Below are 26,806 nucleotides of genomic sequence, written 5' to 3'. Positions count from 1 at the left end.
AAACAGTCCACATTTATTTCCTCACAGTTTCTGTTTGAAGTCCAGGCATAGGCTCAGTTGGATCATCTGTGTCAGGCTCTCTTACAAGTTTGCATTCAAGGTGTGGGTGAGGGCTGTGGTCTCATCTGAAGGCTCATTCTTGCAGGTCAGAAACAGGATTTGATTCTTGTTGGCTGTTGTCTGGAGGTTGCCCTCGTTTCCTAGTCACGTAGACCTCTCTAGCTTTCTCCATCAGAAAAAAGCACACAAGAAGAGCCAGGGGGAACTCTTACAAGGCAAAAATCACAGCCTTTTGTGACCTAATCACAAGTAACATCCCATCACTTTTGCCATATTCTGTTCTTTAGAAGCAAGTCAAGAGGGCCAGCCCACACTCAGCAGTCAGGGATGACACGGGGGCATGGATACCAGGATGGGGAATCCCCAGGAGCCATAGCAAAAGCTGCCTCCATGGCATAATTGTGAAATGGTAGGATGGTCTGAACCATGTGAGACCTGTGGGAGGAGTCCTATCCCAAAGTATCCCAGAACCACCAGGGCCTGTCCAGTTTGGTTCAGCTTAATAAAAATGTTCTTGGCTACCATATCCACAGAGTTGTTTTAGGCTATTCTAGGAAGAACGAAATGAATTTGCCAGTTCCCATCTGAGGAGTCACGGTTTACTGGAGGGAGAGACAGATTGCAAATAATTATAATCCAAAGACCAGTAACTGCTATCTGAAGAGTAGTAGTATTTTAGTAAGAGCAGTAGTGCTAATCACAGTGGTAGTTCCCATTTCTTGACCTTGGCGGTGGCACCATGCCTGGGTGTGTAATTGGCCAGAGGGCTGCAGGGGGATCTTTGGATGCTGAGGAAAGCATGCAGCTCTCGAGTCAGAAAGGCTTCTGTCAGAGTCCTGGCTAATAGTTGACTGCTCTAAACTCTTGGGAAAATTACTTTTTCAGCTTCTCTTTCCTTGTCTGTGAAATGGGTGAGATCATACCTAGCCCTGAGGAATTTGGTGAGGGTCCATGTGCCAAAATGCCTTCTCAGCCCATAGCAAGGGACTTGGCCAGTGGATGAACTAGCTCCCTTTCCTTTCTTCTTGACTACCTGAAAGCCTTTGAGAAAAGGTCAAGTTTAGGAGATACCCTAAATGCAAAGTGTGGGCTGGGGAGGGTGACTGTGGATGCACTTTTCAAACAGCCATCTCGAGCCTGCACCTGGTAAAAGGAAAAGGCAACCACCTCCCACTTCATTAGCCTTAATAGAAACGCTGGACGGTTAGAGCAGCTGTATTTCCTAGGAAAGCCAAAATGAGTAATTCAAATAATTAACAGTCCTAATGGTTTCTGGGGGACAAATTAAACCATGAAAAAATCTGCTCCCCGGAGGATAAAGCTGTCAGGATTAGACTTTCTTTTTACATTTTGAAACTCTGGATGTTATTACCACCTATTCGGGATATGTAATCATGTTGGAAACAATGACTAATACGTGGCCAGGAAGGAGAGAAAATTTAACTCACTACAGTGGCTCTTGTAAGCAAGCCCTTTTCAAACCTCCAACGTCACGTATGTGTTTCTTAAGCTGCCCCAAAGTATTTTGCTTCAAAAATCAAAGAATAGAAGCATTTTCCCCATTAGTAATCATAGCAAAATTAATAGATGAGATTTTCCCAGCTTTAAGTTTTTGCCCCATAAAAATAGATCTTAAATTGTTGACACCAGTCACCACTCACTTCCAGTCATAGGTATTGGTAAGTTAATAAACACAGTATCAAGGAATACAGATGGAGAAAACTCAGATTTCCCTTTTAAAAAGTATTTCTGCGTTACTGTTTTTGAAACACACACACACACACACACACACACACACACAGCCCTTTTGGCTATTAGGGTATTCTGGGTTCCTAGGTCAGCATGATGTAGAATTGGATTTTAGGGTTCCCCACCAAGAGCATCATGATGTTCAAGTGCTCCGAATGAGTTTTTAAGTTGATGCTTTTAAGGATATGCACAAAAACGTCCGCCATGTTGTGTCCTGGAAGTAATGACGTAGGGAAGAAATGTATGGCTGTTGTATGCGGAGAAGAGAGAGAAGCAGACGCAATGTAGAGTTCAGGCAGGAAAGAGTGTCCTCTACTGATTCCAGCCAATGTGTTTAGAAAATGATGAGCTGCTGTATTTTCTTCTAGAAATGTAACTTTACTATTTATTTAAACATTGTATAAAAACCTAAAAATATTCTGGAGAGAAAAATATCCTCAGTCTGAAGAGAAAAGATAACCAATTTCCTAGAATCGTGCCATCAAAAATAACCTAGGTTCACATTGAACAACTCTTGCTGTAGACATTTTTCATGTAGTGTTAAAATGAAAAGAAATCATTTCAAAGAAAAGAATCCTGCTACACATAAAATTGTACTTGCTAAATGATGTTTCATGAATTTAACATGAATTTACCTCAGAAACGGAGGTTGAACTGAAAGACGTAATGTAGTTAAGCATAATATCTCTTTGCCACAAGATCTAAGTTAGGACAAAAGGTTATAAAAACCATCAAGAATTTGGAGTCTTTTTCAATTCTAGGCAGCGTCAGTTGACTTCCTGCTGTGAAAGATGAACTATGTGTGTGTGTGTTTTTTTTAATGGCCTATAATGTTAAACTAAATAACTGTGCTTTTAAGGTTATATTTTTCTTTTTTAATGAGGCAGAAAAGAATTTTAACCCCACTCTTCCACTTAACTAGCTATGTGACCTTGAGAAAGTTCTGTCACAACCTGCCACCCAATAACGTCTGCTTCTCTGAAGAGTGGAGACCGTAACGCAGGGCTGTTGTACAGACTAAATGGGCTAATGCGTGTGTTACTGAGTGGGTTAACTCCCTCAGCATGGATCCACCTATGTGGCATCTTACTAGTCTTCCCACTTACTCATTCCAACCTCACCTGTCCCCCTAATTAAGAATAAGTCCTAAATCCTCCTCTTGAGGCTTCTCCATATACAGAAGGATCCAGAATCTCTCAGGACCCTCCTCGCTGAGTTCCACCCTCACCTCATTTTGTGTACCATGGTCACGTTTCCCACAAGGCCACGGCCATCATGCGGCCCCTGGGAGGGACCCTGCTCAGGCCACCCTGGTGCCCACTGGCTGTGGACCTTTCATCTACACCCTCGCTCAGCCATTACTTCCAACAGTAATGTTAGAAGTAACATTACTTCCAACAGTAATGTTAGAAGTAACATTACTTCCAACAGTAATGTTAGAAGTAACATTACTTCTGGGAGTTCCACTTGCAACCCCCCCAGGAAAACTGTATCAGGGTCTCTAAGATCACCCTCAAGTTCGATGAGTCACTAGAAGGACTTGCAAAACTCAGAAAAGCTGTCATCTTCATGGTTATAGCATATTCCAGTGGAAGGATCCAGACTAAAATCAGCAAAGGAAAAGGCACATAGAGTGGAGTTGAAGAAGACTGGGCACGAGCTTCCACTTCTCTTGTGCTAGAGGATTCACATGGGCACTGTCTTATTCCCAAGCAGGGAAACTCACCTGAGCCTTGGTGCCCAGGGTTATTACTGGGGGTTCTCCAATAACCACCCCTGAGCCCAAGGTCAAAATGATATAGTGTGGCCCTAAGCTCTAGGATACAAAAGCAGGTCTTCACTATAAGTCACATTGCTAGCACTGACTGTGTGGCATGGCCCAAGGTCAGGTATGTAGGGACACCCTTATCAGGCAGGTTATCCCCAGGGCCCCGAGGTTCTCCCAGAAGCTCGTCAGTGGCCCGCGGTTCCTGTGGCACATTCCGAGTTAGAGCCCCCAGGCCTGAAGGGTTAGTTAGCCCTGTGCTGCATAGGCAGCAGTCCGGTTGGCATCAGGGGGTCGGGGACTTGTCTTAATTTCTGCAAGTTTGAGAAGACAGTGTTCATACTCAGAATGGGCAATTGATGACGTTACATTGCTCTGTCCTGGGCCACCAGGACATGCCTTGACATACTTTGTGGGAGGCCAAACCTTTCCCACACCTGCAAGCCCTGGAAACAAATCCAGAATGTCAGCCTGGACTCCTCCTCCATCATGGCAACTTCCTGTCTCGTGTACTTTTCTGCCTGCATCATCCTGTTCTGCCAGAGAGGTTCTAAGACCAGAGCTATGAGGCCCCCAAACACATGTACCCAGCTCCTCCCCTGTAACTAGTTTATCACACCAATGGGACAGTAGCTGTTAGGCCACGGAAGGTGCCATTGTGCTTTTCACCCAAGGCAGTTGGTTCTTAAGTGGCTTGTATTTACCTTCCAAAGGGAGGCCCCAGTCCCTTGGTTTGGTGGCTCCTCAAAATATTAAGCATGGGGCTACCATATGACCCAGCAATCCCGCTTCCAGTGGAATCCCAATCCAAAAGTGTTGAAAGCAGGGTCTCAAACACATTAGCTCATCAGGGGGGTGCATGGATAAACAAAATATGGTCTGTCAATGCAAGGAATATTATCCAGCACTAAAAAGAAATGAAATTTTGACATATGCTACCACGGGGACGGACCTTGGAAACATTATGGTAAGTGAGATAAACCAGATACAGGAGGACATATATAGTATGATTCCACTTCTGTGAGATACTTAGAATAGTCAGATTCATTCAGACAGAAAGCAACACAGCTGTTACCAGGGGCTGCAGGGAGAGGGCATTGGGAGTCACTGTTCAGTGGATATAAAGCTGCTGTCGGGGGTGATGAAAATGTTTTGGGTGTCCTGAATGTATCTTTAATGTCACTGAATTATACACTGACCAATGGATAAAATGATACATGTTATGTATATCTTTCCATAATAAAGCAAAAAAAATTTTAAATCCCTTGGCAAATAAATGACAAAACATCCAGCCCAAATTGGCTTTGGCAAAAATGTCACTGTTTTGGATCCTGGAAGCTGGACATCTGGCAGACATCTGTTTGGGGAGCTCCCCCATCCCTCCCCCATCCCTCCCCCGGCCCTCCCTCCACTCCCCACAGCCTGTTTATTGTTGTAATGAGCAGAGCTTCATGTGCTTTTAGTAACCACAGTGATGAAGACGACCTCCCTCCTGACCTGGCCGAGGCAGTAGGAGCGCCCACCGCCGCAGCCACAAATACCACCGCGGCCACCACGGTCTCCATGCCACTGGTGTCCCCCAAGGGCCACAAACTCAGCTCACCTCAGAATTCAGAAAGCAAGGGCCAGCTGTCCCCAGGGGCCAAGGTAAGGGGGAGGGCCCCGAGGAGTAGCTGTGCTTGCTAGGAATTCAGTATAAATTGAGCATATGGCATCCCGCGTGCATTTGAACTTGGCTCAATCATCTGTGTGCTTGTAAAGCAGGGGAAACAGCCCCCGGGACTCTCGGTTTTTATGTAACTCTTCCCGAAAGATGACCTGTTTATGAGACGCAAATGGTATAATAAAGATCTTGTGCACTGCACTTTAAGAGAAGTGGAAGAGATGTTTGAGGGCAGTTCGGTTTTAGAATATCATCCCTGCTTAATCTATAGTGCACATAAATACAGAAAACAAGACACGTTGCCCCCCTCAATAATGGAAATCTTGGAAGAGTAAAAACGTAGATGTGTCCCCATCCCATTCCTTATGTTGGATGGCCCACATGAATAGCTTGAAAGTGGAAAATATTATTTTGTCAGTTTACAATTTCCGGATGTTGCTAGCTATGCGAATGGGCTGGGATAAGGGCCTTACTCAAGACATTTCTCTTGTTTTTTTCTGAGTGACACTTAGCTGTGGTCATTCTATACAGCAAGTGGTCCAAATGCTTTCAGACCTATTGCTGAATGTCAAGTAGGTGTCAAGTCAAAGGCTCCCTGGTCTGTGGACACCACTGAGGAAAGGGAGTGTGTGGGGTGGGGGTCCCAAAGGCAAGCCCAGACCCCAGACTCTGTTCCCAGCGGCTCCTTCCACATGTCTTACCGCCGCTTGAAGCAAGCAGTTACTCCACAGGCTTTGTTTCTCCAAGTCTGCTTCCTTCACCTACAAATGGGAATAAAGTCTGCTTCCCTGCCCAGCCTATGGGCCAGCACCCTGTCCGGTGGAGCAATAAGGTCATGATTCTTGGTAGCCTCTAGGTGACAATGGGCTAGGCCACATCCTGCTTGACCGTAGCCAGGCATATACCAGCTCCCTTCCCAGGATCTTTGGGAACCCCTTTGTGGTTCTCATCAGGAGATCCTGCTCAAGCCAGAGACCCCTCAGCCAGTGACTGGCCCAGACTAAGGCTCTGTGCTTTCCTGTCAATCACCACCTGGTGTCTTGAGCCAGGCTCCCCTGTCCTGTGCAGAGTCCTTCATACTGCTTTGTTACAAGTGTGAACACAGGTTCCTATCACCTGTTCTTTGCCACGGTTAAAACCAACACCCCCCCCCCAAATGTATGAAACAGGAGAATTCAGTGGGGATGTGGGTGGCATCCTACCAGAGGCCACAGGGCTCCCTCTCCTGGCCATCTCTCTCCTTGGGGCCCTGCTGGTGACAAGCTGATGATGGAGCTTATTTTTTTTTCCTCATAAAGGCCTTCCATGCTGCTGAGACCCCCAGAGCAAGAGGGGAAAAAAAATGTTTTCCTCAAAGCTGAACATGGCTTCAGAGATACCTCCCTCCCACCATGAAGATCTTCCTCATTATTATGCAGATGACAAAAAAAAATGTTTTTAAAGTAAACTCTGTGCCACACGTAGGGCTTGAACTCCTGACCCTGAGATCCAGGACTGCATGCTCTACCGGCTGAGACAGCCAGGCGGCCTCCTGTGCTCCTGAGTTTAGCCCCTTGAGGCCTTGACCCTCTTGATCCACGAAGGGGGCTTTGCTCTCTGTATAGTCAAACGACTCTTTGAAGCAATTCCCCCCGCCCCCAAAAGACCAAAGAGCACTCAAAGCACTTAAAAGAAGTTGTTTGCACCTTTTAAAAAGGTAGTTCTCTAACCTATACACTCTTTCCGCCCATTAAAGTTTCAGAAGACATTTGGGGTTTGGCTTCTGGAATTTGCACACTGTGGGGCAAGTGACTTGTGTGGGGGACTGGCACGGTCATGGGCTCCATGATAGAAGGGAGGGTGAGGAGAGGGAGGAAAGTCTGTGATTTCCAGTGACAGTCCCTGGTCCGCCCGGAGCTGGCACTAACCAGCAGTATTTCCGTCTGCCTTCCCAGAGTCCCTCTGACCGAGGAGGTGCCTTTACCTTGGAGCCAGGCGATCTCCTGATGGACTTCACGGAAGCTACTCCTCTGGTAAACTTCCCATTTTGCTAAAACCAGAAAAGCCACAGACCATAGAAACATCTTGGCGGTGGGACGGATGGACAGAGGTGGGCATCACTGTTGGGAAGGCTCTTCCTCTTGTCCTTCTCACGGCCTGGAGGCTCAGGGATCAGCCTTCTTTGGGGGTTCAGGCACATGGGTCCCTTTACCTCCCAAAGCCCTCCAGGGAGGCAGTGCTCCCTTCCCCGCTGAGGGCGGTTGCAGGGGTCCCATTCCGCCTGTCTGCTGCTTCCCAAGCGTGTAGGGCTCCTTGGTCTTGGCTTCTCGGCTTCCTGGGCTGCTCCCTGCATGCCCCCCCACCCCACCCACCCATGGGGCATCTTCTGCTGCTGCTTCCAGCGAAGTGCTCTGGTCTGAAGCACTGGCTCAAGGCCTCAGCCCAGCTTTCCAGGCCCCTCGTGCCTCCCTGCCATTCTCCATCCCCTGCCTCTAGGTCTCCCCTTAGGGATGGTAGTGGTCCTTGTGGGACTCCTGCAAGTGGGAAACCCTTTTAGGGGAGAGAGCACTGGCCCGAGAATCGTGCAGGCCAGACCTGGCTCCAGTCTCTGCACCCCCTTCTCAGGAGCCTTGTCATGGGATCCAAGATGCCATCATTTGCCACGTCTGCCTAAGAGTATTCTAATGATCCCATGAGACAGAGCCCTTGAAGAACGTAGAAGCACCGTAAACGTGTGTGAGATATTATGAACAGTAGTAGATGATGTAGGCAGACTTGGATGTGCCTTTGGCTCGGCTCGGCCAGATACCCAAGTGTACTTGAGTGTAAACCATGGCCCACAAGTGTAGAGAGTGAGTCAAAATGTGTACCAGGTCAAAAACTCCCTCCTGAGAGCTCAGTGCACGCCTGGCCTCGAGTGAGGCTCTGGGAGCGAGCAGGGCAGCTAGAGGCTGGAGGGGAGGCAGGTTGATAAAGGGCAGGCTCGATAGAACAGTCACGTAGAATGTGCTCGGGGAGAAGCCCCAAGTGGGAGTCATTCAGGACAGGCTCACTGGAGGAGCAGGAGGTGGATAAGAAGGGTTTCTGGAAGACTTTCAAGGCAGGCGGGGGGAGGACGAATGAGACAAAACGCTATCTAACCTTTAGGAATGGTCACTGTCCCTGCTTCAGCTGGTACATGGCGATCATTTGTGATTTATGCAGTTGTATTTCTCATCTGGAGACGTGGTACGGTCTGAGAGCTTTAGGTCAGCACGTTTGGATAAACAGCTGAGAACTGACAGTGAGTGAGACAGCCTGCTCCTGGAACCTGTGGAGCTGTTCCCCTCCCATGCTGGAGAAAATGCAGCCAAGTTCTTGATGCCCTTCTTGTTAGACTGCCAAGAGAGGGCAACCCAGAAGCAGGGCCTTCCTTTATCCCCTCACCATCCTTCTGCACGGATGAGGAAACTGAGTCCCAGAGTGGGGTAATCACATAGGGACAGAGCTGTTTCAAGCCCCTGTGTTCTAGTTCCTTCTCTGGTGTCCTTTCCATCATCAGATTGGGTTGAATCTGGCATCTGGATTTCAGAAACTTGCCGCTTTGAAGAAAAGCAATGTCTAGAAGGAGGGCTGTGTTTAAAGTACTCCTCAGACTGAGAAAGCAGAACAAGGGGTGTGGAGGGTGGGACAGCAAGTTAAGCAGCCTGGGCCTGTTGCTACATAGGTATCCCAACTAAGTATCCCAGCTGGGGCCTTATACCCTAGGAGGGCCACATGTGGGGGCTGGAAGCTAGGGCCCCAATCGGAGGACATCAGTCTCGCTGGAGGGCAGCAAACCCCAAAGGGACCGGAGAACCAACCTGAGGGCATATGAAGGCAGAAGGGGGAGAAAGCTAAATTGTAAGGCTCACATGAAGAAAACATGCTGGGCAGGAATAGAAGACAGTAGGGGAAGATCTCTCCTGAGTTAGGCTCTTGAGAAACTTCCAGACTGCTGAAGCATACCGAAATTAATGCCATTTGAGAGTCTATAGAAACTGCTACTGTTGTGGGACCCAGTGCCTAACCCTGTCTGGGGCCCCTGAGAAAGAGAAGGCTTCGTAGCATTAGGGTTTTGAAGTATGAGTAAGAGTTTGCCAGATGGAGGAAATGGACCAAACAAAGCATTTGATGCAGAGGGTACAGCATGAGCAAAATACTGAGTATTTTATTAAAGATTCTGGCAGATCTGAAAAACTTGGGTTAGTTTGCCAAAAAATATTTCATGGCTCTGACAAGAATGATGGGATTCCCTTAAAAACCACCATGTCGCCGGCCCAGCTGGTAGATTTAATGGTCCTATCTTTATCTTTTCTTTGAAAGTAAGTGTCTGAGATCAGAAAGGAAGCCGCATCTGCCAGGGACCCAGAGGTCCCCAGTGCCTACCAAATGACTGTCTGGCCTTCGCTTGTACACCTCTGGCCACAGGGAGCTCATTCCCTCTCTGAGGATACCGCCCTTTCATTTCTGGGCTGCTCTGACTGAGCTCTGAAACAGGGCCCAGGCTGCTGCACTGCCCGGGCACGGGACAGCTGAGGTCCGTGTACCACACCGGGACACAGCTGTCCACTTCACAGCTCAAGTCTGCAGCGAGTACGTGTTTTCAGGATGGAACATCCTTAGTCTTGCTTGTGTGGATTTGAGGTGTGAGTGCATGTCCACGGCACACGTTCATACAGAAGGTATGCTGGAGGGCTCGTACTTTGATGAGAACCTGCTCCATTTGGGGCTTTCCTTGACATCACTGGCTTTGACCTTCCTTCACTCCAGAATCCCATCTTCACTGAAGCTGAAGGGTCTTCAAGAGAAAGGGGGGCTCCAGCAGTCTGCCTCTCCTGTCTGGTCCTCTTCCCTCCATCTCCTCCATCTGCTCTGCCCACCATCCTGGAAATACAGGCAACAGTCCTCTCTGTTCTTGTTGGTGGCAGTGGTGGGGGGGGCAGTATCTCTGCCCCAGAGGACAGTGGAGGAGAGACTGGATTTAGGGTCTGGGGCTCAATGAAACTCCTATAGCCACAGGACCACTGGTTCCTTGGGCCAGAGCTAGAAGGACAGCGGAGAGAGGGTTGGGACCAGATTCTCCTACCTTCATTCAACGACGTCCCGCCAAAGCAGTAACGCTAGTTTAACTTTAATGACTCCCACTCGGATGATCCCTTCTCTGCATGGGGCGGTTTTTGAAGAAGCGTAGTCCAAACAAATGAGAATAATAACGTTTCCGTCTTTAACTGACATCTCTCAAAAAGCATTCAAGATTAAATTAGCACCTCCTTGGTAACACTTCTCAGATCCCATTTTGCTTCCTTCTTAATTTTCTTGCACCCCGCACGACTCCAAGGATTTTCATCCTCAAACTCTCCAAAAAACATTCTTTCCAGGGTCACTCTTACACCACTTTTTCCTCCTTTTTCCATATCTTTTCTCCTCCCATTCCCCAGCTCTTTTACTATGTAGCTCAGCGTAGCCATAGGAGCTCTACAACCTGCACGGCTTGTGGCTTGCCCGTCCTGGGATCCGCATAGAGGACTTGCCCACCAGACTGGAGATTCTTGCCAGGATGGAAGAGGCGGGGCAGAAAGAGGGGATAAGGGAAGGGGATAAGGCAAGCGAGGGAGGGACAAGAGCACCCACTGTCCTTTTGGTATTCTCTTTTGGAAGGGGAGTCTGCGTTCATGCATGGGGTGTTGGTGTTAACAGAATGGAAGGAGGGGACATTGACTCATCAATCAAGTCTGTCCTCCAGGTCTGTCCTGCCAGCTTCCCTCCCCAGGTGACATGCACCACAAACACCTATGCCTTCTGTGTTCCTGATGCCTTGTCTTCAGGGCATGTCCCTCCCCATACTGCATGAACCGCTCAGCCAGCGGCAGAGCAGAGGCATTTACTTAGGACCCAGGTCTGTTCTGGGCCTGGGACTGTTAGTCTAGAGTTCATGTGCCAGGGAGGAGATTGGCCTGGCCAGTTGAAGGTTGTGTAGGACAAAAAACAGTCCTTGGCTCGAGTGTCAGAAGAACTGGTTTTCTGTCTAGCTCAATAACTTGGTTTTTATTTTTGAACCTCATTCTATCAGGAGGGCTGAAGCTTGATCCCCAGTGAAATCGGGGTGCCTCTTCCACTTTCCTGGGGATTCATCCATCTTCCCCAGGGCACAGGAAGATGGAGGGCAGTCTCTTTAGTCTGTGATGTCATCTCTTTGCTGATACATCTGGGGCACTGCCTGCTTCCCTCATGCCCCTTTTGGGTGGGTGGAAGCCTGTCCGGCTGGGAGGAGAATCCCAATCTGCTGGCGCCTCTCTGCTCAGTACTTCCTAATGTCTACCCCTACTCCTCACTTTCCCTCTGACTTTTCTCTCCAGCCCTCACACTGGCAACCTCTTTTCTTGTCTGGATGATGAAGAAGCCTTTCACATTTCCATCTTCATTTGTCTATGCCAAAAATCTTTCTGTTCCCCAAGGAGTCAGATTTTAAACCTCAAAAGCCAAGTAGCTTAGAAGAACCTAGCTGCCTGAATGTGGAAAAAAGCCAAGGAGGAGAGGAAATGCCGGGAGAAAAAAAATAAAACGGTATTTCAAAATAGTATCCTATTACACGTGTTCTCTTATTTCCTGTTCATTTACTAACAGATGCGTATTTAGAAGAGTCATACATGCTTGTGGGATGGCTCGACATTTCTTTACCATAAAAGTCCAATGCTAGGCAAAGCCTGAAGTCATTCATCATAACCTTCAGCTAAGACACTAGTGGCTGGTACACAATCTGGCATCTAGGCTATATGTCCGTGTTTGCTGGTCATCTACGCCAGCTTTTATTTTCTTCACAAAGCCCACGGGAGTGCCTGCTTATCTGCAGAGGCTAAGGACCCATGGCCTGGGGTCCCTGGTGCGGTTGGTTCTGGCCGGGGTGGTGTTGAGAAGCGAGGGCGGGTGGGACAGGCTGGAGCCCGCTTCAGTCAGGTGTCCAGTGCCACCTCCCAGAAGGCAGGGTTCAGCCTGAGGACAGGAGAGAGCAGTGGAGGGAGCCTCAGCAGTGTGCTGAAACTTGACGGCAGGTGGTTGATGCGGACTCCCCTGTTTCTGAAGGACAGCTGCAGCTGTAGCCTTTGCAGATGCCATCTCTCAGCATCTCCAAATCTGAGTAGTAAAGCAAGGCGGTCACCAAGACTGTTGGAGATTCTGGTTGTAAAACCCCTTTGGGACTGGTCCGGGACTGCACAATTGTAAGGAGATCGGCGTCAGATCAATCGCGAGACAGGAAAGTGCCCGCAGTGTTCTGTTGTCGTGAAAGTTCCCCAGGGGCTCTGCTCCCTTCATTATGGCAGGATGTTACCAACTACCTAAGGAAGCTCTCTTGAAAAAGAGGCGTGTGTTTACTCTCGGGACCATCACCACGCTCACCAGTCCAAGCTGCCGGCCCTCCGCTGGTGCATGGCACTCTGTAAGGCTGGGGTGGGGAACCCAGTACCCCGAGCCATTTTCTCACAATGCTTGATATCTTCCAGCTAAAGCAACAGGGTCCTTCGGCAACAACTTGAGGTGTCATGGCCTGGGCCACGGGGATGGAGGGATGGGGGCCAGGGCCAGTATGTTCTCTAACACAGATAACAAAAAGCCACGGCAGATGAAATCCACAAGTCCGTGTTCCTGCCTGCTGAGATCTGTCTTTCCTGGATCTGTTGGACACCTGCTCCCTGTACACCCCGACGGGCCCTTATTTAGCAGAGTGCAGGAGGCCTCCAGGCGTGCAAGGCCAGCACGCTCAAGGCTTCATATGGTCCCCACAGCCGGCGTCACTCACTCATCACGGCTGTCTTTCTGGCGTGGCCTGGCCCATGCTTCGGGAAGCCGCTGCCAGGCCCGCGCAGTCGGTCAGGAGTCTCCCTGCCTGCCAACCCCGGGAATGGGGTTTCGATGGGTTGTTCTGCTCAGATAGTGGAGAAGACAGATGAGAGCCAGAGAGGAGGAGAGAAGGTGGGGAGAGGAGGGAGGAGGGGGGCCTAGAAGCCAGCTGGCCAGAGGCTAGAAGCAGGCGCGGGCGAAGCTGGCTCCAGCGCAGTCTGGAGTTGACAGATCCTTCTTGCACTGTGCTATCTTTCTCTCCTCCCCTCCCTTCTCTCCTCTGCCTCCTCCCCCTCTTTCCTCTGCCTCCTCCCCTTCTCTCCTCTCCTCGTGAGCAGGCAGAGCCCGCCAGCGCCCCCCACTGTGCCCACCCTCGCTGTTCTCCTCCACTCTCTCCCCCCATGAAGGAAGAGACCACTGGAGTTTGCATGCACCCTCCAATCAAAACGAGGCTGGTAGGTACCCTGGCAGGGAGAGGGGCCTGGCCAGGAGAGGCGAGGCGGGCAGGAGCCACCAGGCGGCCACCCCGCTGGTGTGCATGAGCGCTAGACATTCTGGAAGGGCCTGACTGACAGGTGCTCTGACTCCAGGATGGATACACAGTTTGGCCAAATGAGGACACACTGGCTGCTGTCCTGCCCCGTGTCTCCAGCTCTCAAGAACCAGGAAGAGTTTTTTGTTTTGTTTTGTTTTGTTTTCCTAAAGCTTTGATGAGCATAGATGCTTTTCCCAGAAAGAAAAAAAAAAAAAAGTTGCGTTTCTATGGAAAATAAAAACTTTTTCCCCTTGTCTCTCTTCCTGCTACATTTCCAGATAACAGGATGAGTGTTACATAACAGCCTGAAAGGCCTCACCCATCATCCCAACCTAGCACGATGTTTTTTTCATTTTTACATGTTTCCTTCTGATATTTATTTGTATTCATTTATAACTTTACAGAGTGAAATCACAGTGTGCGTATCATCTCTCGTTTTTCTCTCTTCGCTGAGTGTTGGATTGTTTCTTTCTTGTTCTCGTCACCACATTGTATATGACTGTTTGCCTTCCATCCAGCGCGTGGTCTCCCATTGACGGACACATTCTTCCGGCAGGATGCGTGCTTGGTTTCCAGCGCGTCACTATTCAAGGGGACACATAGCTTTTGTGGCGGGTATTTTATTTTCTTAGGCTAGACCCTGCTGGGTTCAAGATTGTGACTTTGGCTTTGCTCCCTTTCTAAAGCGGTTACACCAAGGGGCAGCAGCACCAGAAGACTGACCATGCTTTGCCACCGCCGGGCAACGCAGAGTGTAGCTTTTGGGGTAGATTTTTGTCTTATTTAGAGAAAATACAGGATAATTCATGGAAGCTGCCAATGTTCAACTTTCTCTAATAGGAGTAATAAACCGCTTTTCCCTTTTACTTCACGGTGGTCTGAGAGTCTTATCTGACTGTGACTTTTCACTTTGCTCTTGGTCTCAGCACACATGCCGAACCTTAGGCCCCGTGAGAAGACGGCACCACAGCTTCCCCCTGGGTCCTCCCGCTGTGTGGCAGGCAGCCGCTCTCAGCAGTCTGAGCTGCCACAGCGCATTCAGGGGCCCATTCTGGGAATTCAGAGATGTTTAAAGAGGCCAAAGAGAGTTTGGGGAAGGGGAGCAGGCGTGGGCTGGGAATCTCCGTGCACATTGTAGAGACACTGTCCTTCTCAGATTGGTTGAGAACTACTCCACCCATTCAGAAAAGCCAGATTTGGGTCTGTTCTGATGTGCTCTCGCTCCCCCCTACCTTAGCGCAACCTTCCCCCCACACCCCCCCACCCCGTTTAGATTGAGTCAAGAGCATCAAATAACTACCCCAGGGTCCATAGACAAGTCCCTGGGAGAGACAGCCGCTACCCAGCCAGGGTCAGCGGTGGCCTCAGTGTGCGGGCTGCTGCCCTCTGGTGGCAGGTGGTGGAGCGTGCATTCCCTAGCAGGTGGGAGGGCAGTTTCTGTGCCCTGGGGGCTGCAGGCAAAGCTAGTAGCAGAGTCCTTACGCTCCTGGGCCTGCTGGCAGTCCTCTAGGCTGGTATAAAGACAAAAGCACACTCCACATTCCCCAAGGCCTCTATGGGGACAAAGACAAAATGACCAAAGAGAAAGCAACAGAAGCCAAGTCTCCTTTCGAAGCCAAGTCTCCTTTCGGCCCCCCACCACTAGCTGATTGGGCCATTTGTCCACACTCCTTCAGACCAGCCCTGTGCAGCGGCTGCCCTAGCCCTGGGCCCGTCTGATCACAGTGCCCTGTGTCCCCAAGGCCGTGGTGGCGGGATTCTCACATGCTTACAGAGCCTGGCCCAAGGTTCTCCTCTGTGGCTGACGATTTACAGGGAGTCCAACAACTGAGGAGAAGAGACAGGAAACAGTTTGTGGCCTAATTAGTGCAAGCCGCCTCCTGGTACTCTGTCCACCGTCGTAGACCGTGTCCCAGGATGTGGCCTGTCAGCAGCCTCTAGGGCATGCCCCCCGGCCATGGGGAAGCCAACAGCAGCCACCCAGACAGCTCTGGCCTGTCTCACTACACACCCTGACCATGGCCTTGTATGGATCAGGCCATGCATAGGGCCCTGCATGCCTAGGAGGTCCACACAGCCTCCAGGGAAAGGAGTTCCGGGCCAGGTGAGCGTGGCGTGCCCTACAAACACGAGACTGCAGACTGTCATCCCTGCTGGGTCCCGGCCCTACGGCACAAGGATGGGCGCGGACACGACCACTGGCCAAGGGGCTGCAGGGACCGTCTATACGTTTCCCTGCAAACAATGAGGGCTCCGCGTGTGTCCCCCTGAACCCATCACTTCGGTGTTAAAAGTGCCAAAGATTTCAAACCTCTGTTTTCTAATCTGAAAGTAACCCTCTTGTCTTTCTCTTTTTTGAAGATAAAAACATTCCCGGCTGATCCAGTGGCCCCATTTCCCGATGTTTTCAATTCAGGGCCACAGTTCACTGTAAGTAGATTCAGAGAACAGGTCTGTGTTTTAAGATGTTGCTCCCATGTGACATGCTTTTCGGTGGCATGCCAGACGACAATGTCAGCAGCTTCTTCTTCTTTCTTTCTTTTTTTTTTTTTTAAAGATTCATTTATTTTGAGGGGCGCCTGGGTGGCTCAGTTGGTTGGGTGTCTGCCTTCGGCTCAAGTCATGATCCCAGCGTCCTGGGATTGAGCCCTGTGTTGGGCTCCGTGCTCAGCTCTGCTTCTCCCTTTCCCAATCTCCCTGCTTGTGTTCTCTCTATCAAATAAACAAAATCTAAAAAAAAAAAAAAAAGAAAGAAAGAAAGAAAGAGAGAAAGAAAGAAAGAAAGGAAGGAAGAAAGAAAGAAAGAAAAATTTGGGTGCCTGGGTGGCTCAGTCATTGAGCGTCTGCCTTCAGCTCAGGTCATGATCCCAGGGTCCTGGGATCGAGCCCCACATCAGGCTCCCTGCTCAGCGGGAAGCCTGTTTCTCCCTCTCCCACTCCCCCTGCTGGTTTTCCCTCTCTCACTGTGTCTCTCTCTGTCAAATAAATAAAATCTTTTTAAAAAAGATTTATTTATTCTGAGAGAGTGAGAGCGAGAGGTGGGAGGGGGCAGAGGGAGAGGGAGAATCTCAAGCAAACTCCCCACTTCCACACTGAGCCTGGAGCCTGACACAGGGCTCGTCCCAGAACCTCGAGATCATGACCTGAGTCGACATCAAGAGGTCAGACACTCAACCGACTGAGCCACCCCGGCCCCCTGATAGCTTCTTTTAATCCTATGAACGAACTCTATGAGGTTGGGAAGGACTATGGGGTTTGGGGCCTCTACCTTTTTGTGACTTTATTTTACGGAGGAGAGCATCATGTAAGATAAAATGCATCATTCTAAAGTGACTTTTGGTACACTTGGTGCTGTCCAACTACGATCTCTGGTTCCAAAACACTTTTATCACGCTGAAAGGAAACCTTGTTCCCATTAGCAGTCACTCCCTTTCCCCACCCCTCCAGCCCTGGGCACCCACCAATCTGCCTTCTGTCTCTGTGGATTTCTCTAGTGTGGATATTTCGGATAAATGGGGTCGTAGACTTTATGACCGTTTGCGCCTGGCTTCTCTCACCGAACATCATATGTTTGAGGCTCTTGTACGTGGTAGGAGGGATCAGAGCTTCATTCTTTTTGTGGGGGCTACTAGTCCAGTCTGTTGGTTCATTCATTCACTGGTGGGTATTTGCGTTGTCTCTACCTCCTGGCTGTCGTGAGTCATGCTGTCGTGAGCATGTGTGTACATGTCTTTGTTGGGGTTCCTGTCTGCAGTCCTTTTGGGGCGGGTCTCCATCTTGGTGATGATGTGATCTTAGCTGTCGCTTCGCCGCTCCTGGCCCCAGTCTCCTCTTATCTGAATGGACATAGGAATAGGGACCGCCTTGTATCCGGTGAAGGCAGGGATGAAAAGGGAACAAGAGGTTGGCAGAACTTGACCAACCACAGAATGTCCCAGAAGGGTCAAGGATGGTGGCTGTTTCTCAAGGGCCAGAGAGGAACGGGGGTATCATTAATGACAGCAGGGAGTCATGGCAACCTACTTCATGTCCCCACCTCCCTTTGTGTACGGGGCAGCTGCTTTAAGCTCTGCAGAATGTCAGAATATTAAACCTTTAAATGCTGTAGTTTTCTCATCTGCAAAATGAGGGAGTCCGATGGCTTCTTTTCAGCAGTAAGTCTTTCCTTTCAATGAAAGCTTCTGCAGAACTCCCTGTCCAAGCGGCTGCAGGGAGCAGAAGTGGGGAGTCTGGGATCACCTCCTCTTTCCTCTTACCCCTTCCTCCTCCTGGGGATCAGAGTTTGTAATTCCTAGAACTGAGTGATCCCCAGGGTTCCTTCCGGAGGCTTCCTGGCCGGTCTGGAGGATGTGTGAGGTGGGCCGGGGAGGAGGGTCCTCTGGGTAACCAACAGTGCAGTCTCTGAGCTGGGTGGTGGTCACTCCCTGAGGCGGCTTTAGCCACTTGGACAGAGAGGGAGGGAGCAGTGGCTGGTGTAGTTTTCAGAGGTTGAGCAGAGCTAGGAAGGGGTCTAGCAGTCCAAGCAGAGGCAAAAAGCAGGTTCCTCGAATAATATATTTCTAAGATCATGAGCAGCTTCCAACACCTGCCTTGGGACAACCAGACGTCAGAGACACAGGCGCTGGGCAGGGCTATTAAGTGCTACTCCCCTGCGCTCTCCTGCCCCTGTGGTTTCCCTGGGCACAGCTCCCCCGCCGGAAGTGCCTGCTCCACTTCCCTCAGCTGGCCCACGGCAGGCACTCTGGCCTCCTGCCCAGCCCTGGCAGTGCTGTGAGACACCCAGGGAAGCCCTTCCTGAAAAGCTGGGGGCCAAGATGGAGCAGGAAGCCAATGTCAGAAACCACACTGGGACTTTTAAGAACTGGGCAAGAGTGGCTCGAGGACAGCAATTTTACGAAGTTTCGAGATAATACGGATGCTGGCAGGCTGGGGACCATACTTTGGGAAGCACTGAGATAGTGGTGAAAAATACCAGTTATGGGGTCAGCTAATCCTGGTCCTCAGTGCTGCTTCTTAACACTTACTGTGTGACCTTGACAAAATTAATTAACCTCTCTGAGCCTTACTTTTCTTTTTCATAAAATCAGCTCTAAGATACCCATTTTTTTTTTCCACTTTTTAAATCTCTGAAACCGGTTAAGCATCTGCCTTTGGCTCAGGTCATGATCGCAGGATCCTGGGATCCAGCCCTGCACTGGGCTTCTTGCTCAGTGGGGAGCCTGTTTCTCTCTCTTCCTCTGCCTACCACTCTGCCTACTTGGGCACGCTCTCTGTCAAATAAATAAACAAAATCAAATAAATCTCCGAAATCAGAACATTCGTTACATGAGTGGGTGTGACAAAGTTTGAATGACCACGTTTTTCTTTCTCTGTGGCTCATGCAAAAATGGTGGATCTTACAATGGATGGTGTCAAATGTGATGAAATGACCTCTGCCTTAAGGATTGTCAAGAGGTAATATATGTAAAGTGCTTAGCAGAGTGTCTGGCATAAAATAAAATCATTTAATAAGTGGTAATTTAGCTATTGTTAAAAAAAAAAACAACAGGAACTGTATGGTAAGGCATAGGGAGTCACTGACAGTGTGAAAATGGAACCCAAATTGAGATTGATTTCCTCTTTTCTGTTTCCTCTCCAGGCGGACTTTAGAGACAGTAAATTACCATGCTGTCCTGGCCAGTCTTCCCCACTGATTCCGGCAGTGACCCTGAGGCCTTTGACAGAGACCATCTCCACAGTGCAGACCATCTACACCACCCGGAAGCCCGTTTCTCTGGCAGCCAGGTGAGTGAGGCCAGCAGGTACCTGCAGGGAGCTCCGGTGATAGGGAGAGCAGGCACAAGCTCTAGTTTCACTGTGTCTGTGACATCTGTTTATTTATTCTTTCATTCATTTATTCTGTACATATTTACAGAAGTGTCTACAAAGGCTAGAGAGTATTCTAGGCCCTCGGGATGTACAGTAAATAAAACAGAAATCCTACCTTTATGCAGTCTATAATTTAGTGTTGAGGGAGAGGAGACAGACATTAAATAAATGCATGTGAATGTGTGTGTGTGTGTGTGTGTGTGTGTGAGAGAGAGAGAGAGAGAGAGAGAACGAGGGTAGGGGGTGACCAGCTAAAGAGGAAAATGAAACCAAGAAGGGCACTGGGCATGCTGGGATAACCTCATTCAGGTGGCTTGTAAGCAGAGACCTGCAGCCAGGGAGAGAGCAAGCTGCAGGTGTTTGCAGCAAGAGAATATTTATCAGGGGAACGGCCAGTGCTAAGACCTCTGAGCGGAGCGTGCCCGGAATGGTTAATGGTTAATGCTCTGGCCAGTGTAGCCAGAGCAGGATGAGACAGGACAAGAGCCCCATGAAGCTGGAGCTTGGGGCCAGATTGTACTTGTTGGTCACAGTAGAGAATGATGTCTACCCTGTATGAGATTATTTAAAAACTTTGTTTGTGCTTTAGATGTATACTTTGCGTGTGCGTGCGCGCGTGTGTGTATGTGTGTGTGTGTGCATGTAAACAGTGGAGACAGATCCCATAGTCAAGCAATGGAGCCCGAGGGCCAAGAAATCAGAGGCAACCCCTCAAAGCAGCCAATTTTATTTCATACAATTTGTTTATTAAAATATGGGGGAGAGAGGACTCTGGGGGAAAGTGCATTTGAATCCGATTTGAAGTATGATTGAAAGAAATCTAACCCTTGGACATCTCCCTGCTCATTCAGAAGACCTTTATTGAGGCTGCTGAGTACCAGGTCCTAGGCTTGGCTCTGGGGTTCAGAGATGAATGACATATATGGTCAGTCCACTGGGGTGCAGTGCCCTGAGGAACTCTCAGTCTGGTGGGGGAATCCAGTAGGCAGCCAGACAATTTCAGGTCATTGAAACGCTTGCAAATATCGGGGGTCCTTAAGGAGCCTGAGAGGGAAAGTCAAAAGCCACGGTCAAGAAAGAAGGTGGGGGAGATGACACCATTCTTGTCACTGTTTAGTGGAATCTCATTATTTTGTCACCTACTCTTCTTCAGTGCAGAGACGCTCCGGCAGGAACTGGAGAGAGAGAAAATGATGAAAAGACTGTTGATGACCGAACTGTGAAATTCTCCCCTTGTGGCCTGGAGGATGGCATGGTGCCTTCTGTCCGTTTTCTTTCTTCGGGCTTTGTGTGCTCACTTCAGCACAGCACAGAGATGTGTGCTCTGTTTGCCCAGGTCTCAGACCGTGGTTGGTTGAAGCCGACTTCTGGCTTGACTTTTATGGGAGAAGTTATTTTCTGTCTCCTGAGTATTAGAGTTTTTCTGCTACTCAATATAGTTGGGACGGGATTTGGGAAGCCTAGGAGAAGAAAGATGGGGAGATGGGATTCCCTCTGAGGACTACCTGTGTGTCTATATTAATAAGCACAGGAGTCAATGTGGCACGGAATCCTTTGCTATCAGTCTCAGCCATGATTTTGTATGATTGAAACTTGCACCAAGTTTTGACTGTTTGTTAAAGAGTCTTTTTAATGAGAGAATAATTCTTTACTGCTGGTTTTTTCATTTACACTGGTAATTATACAGATCTTATAAAGTCCTTAACATTCATTTTTATTCAGACACGAACCGATGAACTAAAACAAGAAAGCTGCGATCACCAGGATTGAAGTACTTCAGCGAAATCTGAAATACAATTTAAATTGTGGATTTGTTGGATACGATATTATTTGGGATAGACAGAATTTTTCATTGAACCCCAAGTAGGAAATTATAGCTTAAAATTGTCTAAAAATCCTTACAAGGATAAGATGATTCAATATCAAGATTCATTTGGGTGTTCCATAAAGGAAAATCATTTCTAAAGTTGATTAATTCTTGTCCTGTTGATAGAAACTTGACCAGATGACACTTTGTTCTCTTTTTATATAGTTTCAAGAAATGTGTTTTTAAATTTTTATTATGCACTTGAACAACTTTGCAGGAATAAAGGCACCCCCTCCCCCACAGACTAGCCCTCTAAGTTGTCTCCCGAGCTCTCAGTGAACATGCACACATTTTTTTCATAGCTGTGAACAGTGTGTACATACTCTTTGGTTGGACTTTTCCACCTCACATGTATCTTCCCTTTTTAACACAGATCCTGCTCTCACCAATTTAAATGTCTGTATATCCATGTAACATGCTTAACCTCACTCCTCCCTATTACTAGATATTTGAGTTCTGTCCAATTTTTCACTCTTATAAATAGTGCTGCTATGAATGTCTTTGTAAAAAAAAAAAAATGCTCCTTCTTTTGGGTTCTTCCCTTGGGAATATGTCCAAAGAGGGATTACAAGGTCAAAGAGCATGAAATATTTTATAGCTCTTATTTCATATTGCCAGATTGCTTTCTAGAAAGATCCAATCTCTGGGTTGGAAGGACCTTACAGGTCATTAGTTCAGCTCCCCTGTTCCCTCTGAATGCTTGAATCCCTCTACAATTTATGATGCCACCAGCAATGTATAAGCATTTCTACTTACCAATAGTTCTGCCAGTATTGGGTTTTGCCATTTTAATTTATTTTTGCTAGTTTAATAGGTGTGTATAGTTGTTCTTGAAAGGTTGTTTTATTTCGTTAATTGCTAGCAAGGCTGAGCACTTTTCCATGTGATGATTTCCTAGCTGTATTTCCTTGTGTGTAGAATGTCCATCCACTTCTTATGACCACTTGTTAGGTGGAATTGATCTCGTATATTTGTACCAGAACTGTATTTTTATGTTGTATTGTATAGTTTGCTCTCCTGTCCCTATCCTTAAAACTGAATGGTGCCAATAATTTGATACTAATGATTATTAAAAAAATGTAATGCCTCATTTACTAGCATTGTTGTAAAATGAGGTATGTACGCAAATATTCAGATAATAGAGGATTAACCCTTTAAGTGCTGAATCTTTAAAATTTTAATATTTTTTTGAGGGAAATCTTTCTAAAATGCGTTACGCACTTCCCTGCCTTAGTAAAGAGTATACTGGAGAGTATTTAACCTTTTCTTGATGAGTCACGGTCATCATTATCAACATCAGTCCCTTTTGTACCTTGGTGTGGTGCGGTGATGTCATCAGGAGCTATCAGAATACATAGGGCTTGGCTTTGCCTTTCACAGACTATTGTGCTCTTCTCACTGATGAATTTTACTGCTTTCTGCTCTATTGGTGAAGCCATCTGGGACATTTGTGGTGTCTGGGACTTTTTACTCCCATACTGTATGACCCCGGGCTCTACTTTTAAAACAGCTTTACCTGTTCTTTATCTTGTGCACACGATCCAAAATGTGTTCCTGTACAAGACGGGGGAGCTATCTGTGTCTGGGGTTGTAACCCCTTGCCAATGCAGCACCCTCCTCCTAACCTGCTTTCTGAGTCCTCCGCTCGTCACCTCCCTCTCTCTAACGGAAACCTCCAGGGCAGAACGGAAGTTTTCCTGGAGAAGCCGAGGAACCAAGTATGACATGTGTCGGGTGTGCTTTGCTTCCGAGGAGGGGTGCATGGGCTCTTGGGACGCTGTTGCCAGGAGACTCCGAGCCTCCTGCTTTTTTTCCCCACGTCCCCCTGGGTTCACCGATGTTCAGAAGTTGATGTCACTGGAAGTCTGATCCCAACAAGTTGGCTGTTACTGTATATGAAAACCTAGTACCTTTGGCAGCTCAGCTCTAACCAGTAAAATCAAGAGGATTCCATCGTTTCAGCAGTTGTCCTGGTTATTTGCCTACTTAAATGTATGACGGGTGCTCGGCATGGTGAGCTGAGGCGATGACATCATGTTGGGTGGTCCATAGGGGCAAAAAATAAATTGATAGAATTGCTTGACCTCTTTTACATACTTAACACAAAACAACAGCACCGTACGGTCACACAACACATACTTTACGTCTGGGGTGCAGGCGGGGGGCTCCACTTACTGACATAATCCTGCCAGAACAAGGGTCTGAACCCTGGACCACAGACTCCTGGTGGGCATGGGGGGAGGGTACCACAGGGGGCCTGTGAGTCCTGCAATTCACAGAGTTTGTGGATCGCAGATGCAGAGAAGATTCTTTTTTCTTTAAGATTTTATTTATTTGAGGGGCGCCTGGGTAACTCAGTGGTTAAATCCTCTGCCTTCGGCTCAGGTCATGATCTCGGGGTCCTGGGATCGAGTCCCGCATCGGGCTCTCTGCTCGGCAGGGAGCCTGCCTCCTCCTCCTCTCTCTCTCTGCCTGCCTCTCTGCCTACTTGTGATCTGTCAAATAAAAAAATAAAAAAATAAAAAGATTTTATTTATTTGACAGAGAAAGACACAGTGAGAGAAGGAACACAAGCAGTGGGAGAGGGAGAGGGAGAAGCAGGCTTCCCGATGAGCAAGGAGCCCGATGCAGGGCTCGATCCCAGGACCCTGGGATCATGACCTGAGCCGAAGGCAGACATTTAACTGACTGAGCCACCCAGGCGCCCTGCAGAGAAAATTCTTATGTTTGAAGAGTTTAGAAACTAGGTCCTAAAGCATTCAGAAGACCCCATCTGAATGCACCCCAAATGTTGTATTCTTAGAAGAATGCAGGAATATTCTGAGATCTTTATCTTTCTTTCACCAATTCGGTTTTTTAAAAACTTGAAATTCACCATTTCAACCATTTTATAGTGTGTGGTTTGGTGGTTTTTTTTTTTTTTTTTTTATGTTTCCAACGGTATGCAAACATCACCACTCTCTAATTCCAAAACATCTCCATTGTTACAAAAAGAAACTCCCTATCTACAGCCACTACCAATTCTCCCCTCTCCCTACCTCCTAGCAACCACTAATTTACTTTCTGTCTCTGGATTTCTGTCTATGGATTTGCCTATTCTGGATATTTCTTATAAATGGAATCATACAGTATGTGGTCGTTGGGGGCTGGCTTATTTCACTTACCACAATGTTTCCAAGCCTCGTCCGTGCTGTAGCATGTATCAGTACTTCATTCCTTTAATGAGTGAATAATATACACCATTGTATGGCTATTACCACATTTTGTTTATCTGTTCATCAGTTGATTGACATTTGGGTTGCTTTCACTTTTTGGCTATTATGAATAATATAAACATTCATGTACAAGTTTCTGTATGAACATGTTTTCAACTCTCTTGGGTATATAACTGAGTTGGAATGTAGTGAGGTCATATGGCAACCAAAATTTAAAAAAAAAAAGATATACTAGACAGAAGAATGGGTATACCTGTTACAGGTCAGATACTGTAATGTAGCACTGATTTGGGGGAGGTTTTTTTTTCTTTTTTAAGATTTTTTTTTTAATTTATTTGACAGAGATCACAAGTAGGCAGAGAGGCAGGCAGAGAGAGAGGAGGAAGCAGGCTCCCCGCCAAGCAGAGAGCCCGATGTGGGGCTCGATCCCAGGACCCTGAGATCATGATCTGAGCTGAAGGCAGAGGCTTTAACCCACTGAGCCACCCAGGCACCCTTGGGGGATTTTTTATAACAGAAAAACAAGTTAGAGAAATGGTTTTGATGAGAAGAGAAAATAAAGGTGCTGTCTTTCTTTTAAAAATGAAAATGAAATTAAACTAAAGTGCATCTCCAAATTCTTATTTGAATAGATGGCTTTTGTTCAGCCAGCAGTCTCTGAATGTTCAGGAAAAATGCTCCCCCAGAAAATGTGCACTATACAGAAAACCACAGTATTGATTGGCTACTCAGTGAATTAACATTACTGGGGAGCAGAGGGTCTCTGCAAAACCCGGGATGTAACAGAGAGGAATATGTGCTGAGAGTAGGAACATGTCTCCCTCCAGGGCTCAAACCTTATAAGAAAACACAGAGAGGGACCCCTGGCTGGCTCCGTTGGTGGAGCATTCAACTCTAGATCTTGGGATTGTGAGTTCAAGCCCGATATTGGATGTAGAGATTATTTAAAAATAAAATCTAAAAAGAAAACACAAAGAATAAAATCCCAAAGGGTAATTTAAGTGAATGGGAGAGAACCTCATGAAAGAAGAGCCAAGTCAGTAGGGAATTGAGAACCAGAATAGTTTTAGGCCCTCACGAAGCATGCATATTGAATGACTAATGACAGCTATGCGGATTCTCCCTAGAAAAAATATCCATTCATCACTTGTTCCAGCACTTTCACAAGAGTCCTCACACCACCCCTGAGGCCCATTTCTGGTCCCCTTTGAGTCCATGGGCCCCAGGTTCTGAATAGTGGAAACCTGTAGATTACCTGCAAGCCTCATTTTAGGCTGTGGTTGTAAACCCACCTCCAACACCACCACCACCAACATCCCCTACCAAAAAAAGCCCACATGGTTTTATCAGACCAATTTACTGAAAGAATGACCTGGTTTTCATTCGCCTTCTATCTGGCACCATCACTGTTAATTATATTAATTAAAATGAAGGGAATAAGAAAGAAAATGAAAGATAACAGCTTGTATTCTAAAACCAAAGCCTCAGTATTGAAACCAGAAGACCAATGCTTGCTTTTTTGATTCATTGATTTTTGCTAAATGTTGGTCCATTTATAACTCACCATATCTTTAAAATTTTTAAGAATGAGTTTTTCTTTTTTTTTTTTTAAGAATTACATGTTAGCAGATTTTCGGTTGGCTTTTTTATATTTTAAAATGTAATGTATTGCAAAGCTATGTTTTTTGGGGGAAGAAGTCTCCGTTTTGATTTTCTTAAGCAATTACAGTTCATCTTACCTGTTTTCAAACAATAAATCAGATCCACTTCTCATAACGACTGGCGTAATAGGAAACCCAGTAAAGCCCAAGCTTTTCACGAATTACACACCTGATTCACCTGTCAAGCTAAACATGTTTAAACTTCATTTGGACAATTCATCATCAGTGTCAGCTGATACACAAAGGCAAACGCCTGACCCCTGGGTCACACAGCACTTTTTACGACTTCAACCCCATCTTCCATCTCCCACGGTTCAAAAAAGGTTGCGATCACGAGTTTCTTTTTGAATATTTGTATTTTGTAATCTTACGCATATTCATTCATGCCATCTGTAGCATCAAACCCTATCGAGCCTCACCTCTGTGTCTTACCGAGTCTTCCTTGCCTTTACAGAGGTTACTCATATACCACTCCACACAGTCTGACTTCTGGGCCTGCATTTGGAACCTCTGTAGTTTTTTGCCTCCCTAAGTATTTTCTTTGTTTATGCAGTGAAATAAAAATAAATAGAAAAAGGCTAAAATGC

At 47.4% G+C, this 26,806-nt stretch overlaps 1 protein-coding gene across 4 annotated transcripts in view; it reads left to right on the top strand.

Annotated features, from left to right (window-relative positions):
* EPB41L4B (erythrocyte membrane protein band 4.1 like 4B) overlaps positions 1–20,820 on the top strand; it is a 122,599-nt gene extending 101,779 nt beyond the window's left edge. For 2 of the 4 annotated variants that reach the window (XM_032860811.1, XM_032860813.1), the window contains exons 21-26: positions 5,038–5,221; positions 7,172–7,249; positions 13,412–13,528; positions 15,970–16,038; positions 19,247–19,392; positions 20,630–20,820. In XM_032860811.1, coding sequence (XP_032716702.1) covers positions 5,038–5,221; positions 7,172–7,249; positions 13,412–13,528; positions 15,970–16,038; positions 19,247–19,392; positions 20,630–20,699 — 664 coding nt within the window. In that variant the 3' untranslated portion in view covers positions 20,700–20,820. The remainder of the gene's footprint in view (positions 1–5,037; positions 5,222–7,171; positions 7,250–13,411; positions 13,529–15,969; positions 16,039–19,246; positions 19,393–20,629) is intronic. The other 2 variants (XM_032860812.1, XM_032860814.1) reach the window with 2 other exon arrangements.
* The last annotated feature ends 5,986 nt before the right edge of the window (positions 20,821–26,806 follow it).

Source organism: Lontra canadensis, unplaced genomic scaffold (assembly GCF_010015895.1).
Source record: "Lontra canadensis isolate GAN:19392208 unplaced genomic scaffold, GSC_riverotter_1.0 scaffold19, whole genome shotgun sequence".
NCBI lineage: Eukaryota > Metazoa > Chordata > Mammalia > Carnivora > Mustelidae > Lontra > Lontra canadensis.
Note: the sequence above shows the minus strand (reverse complement) of the source record. Positions and strands in the feature narration are given on the sequence as shown.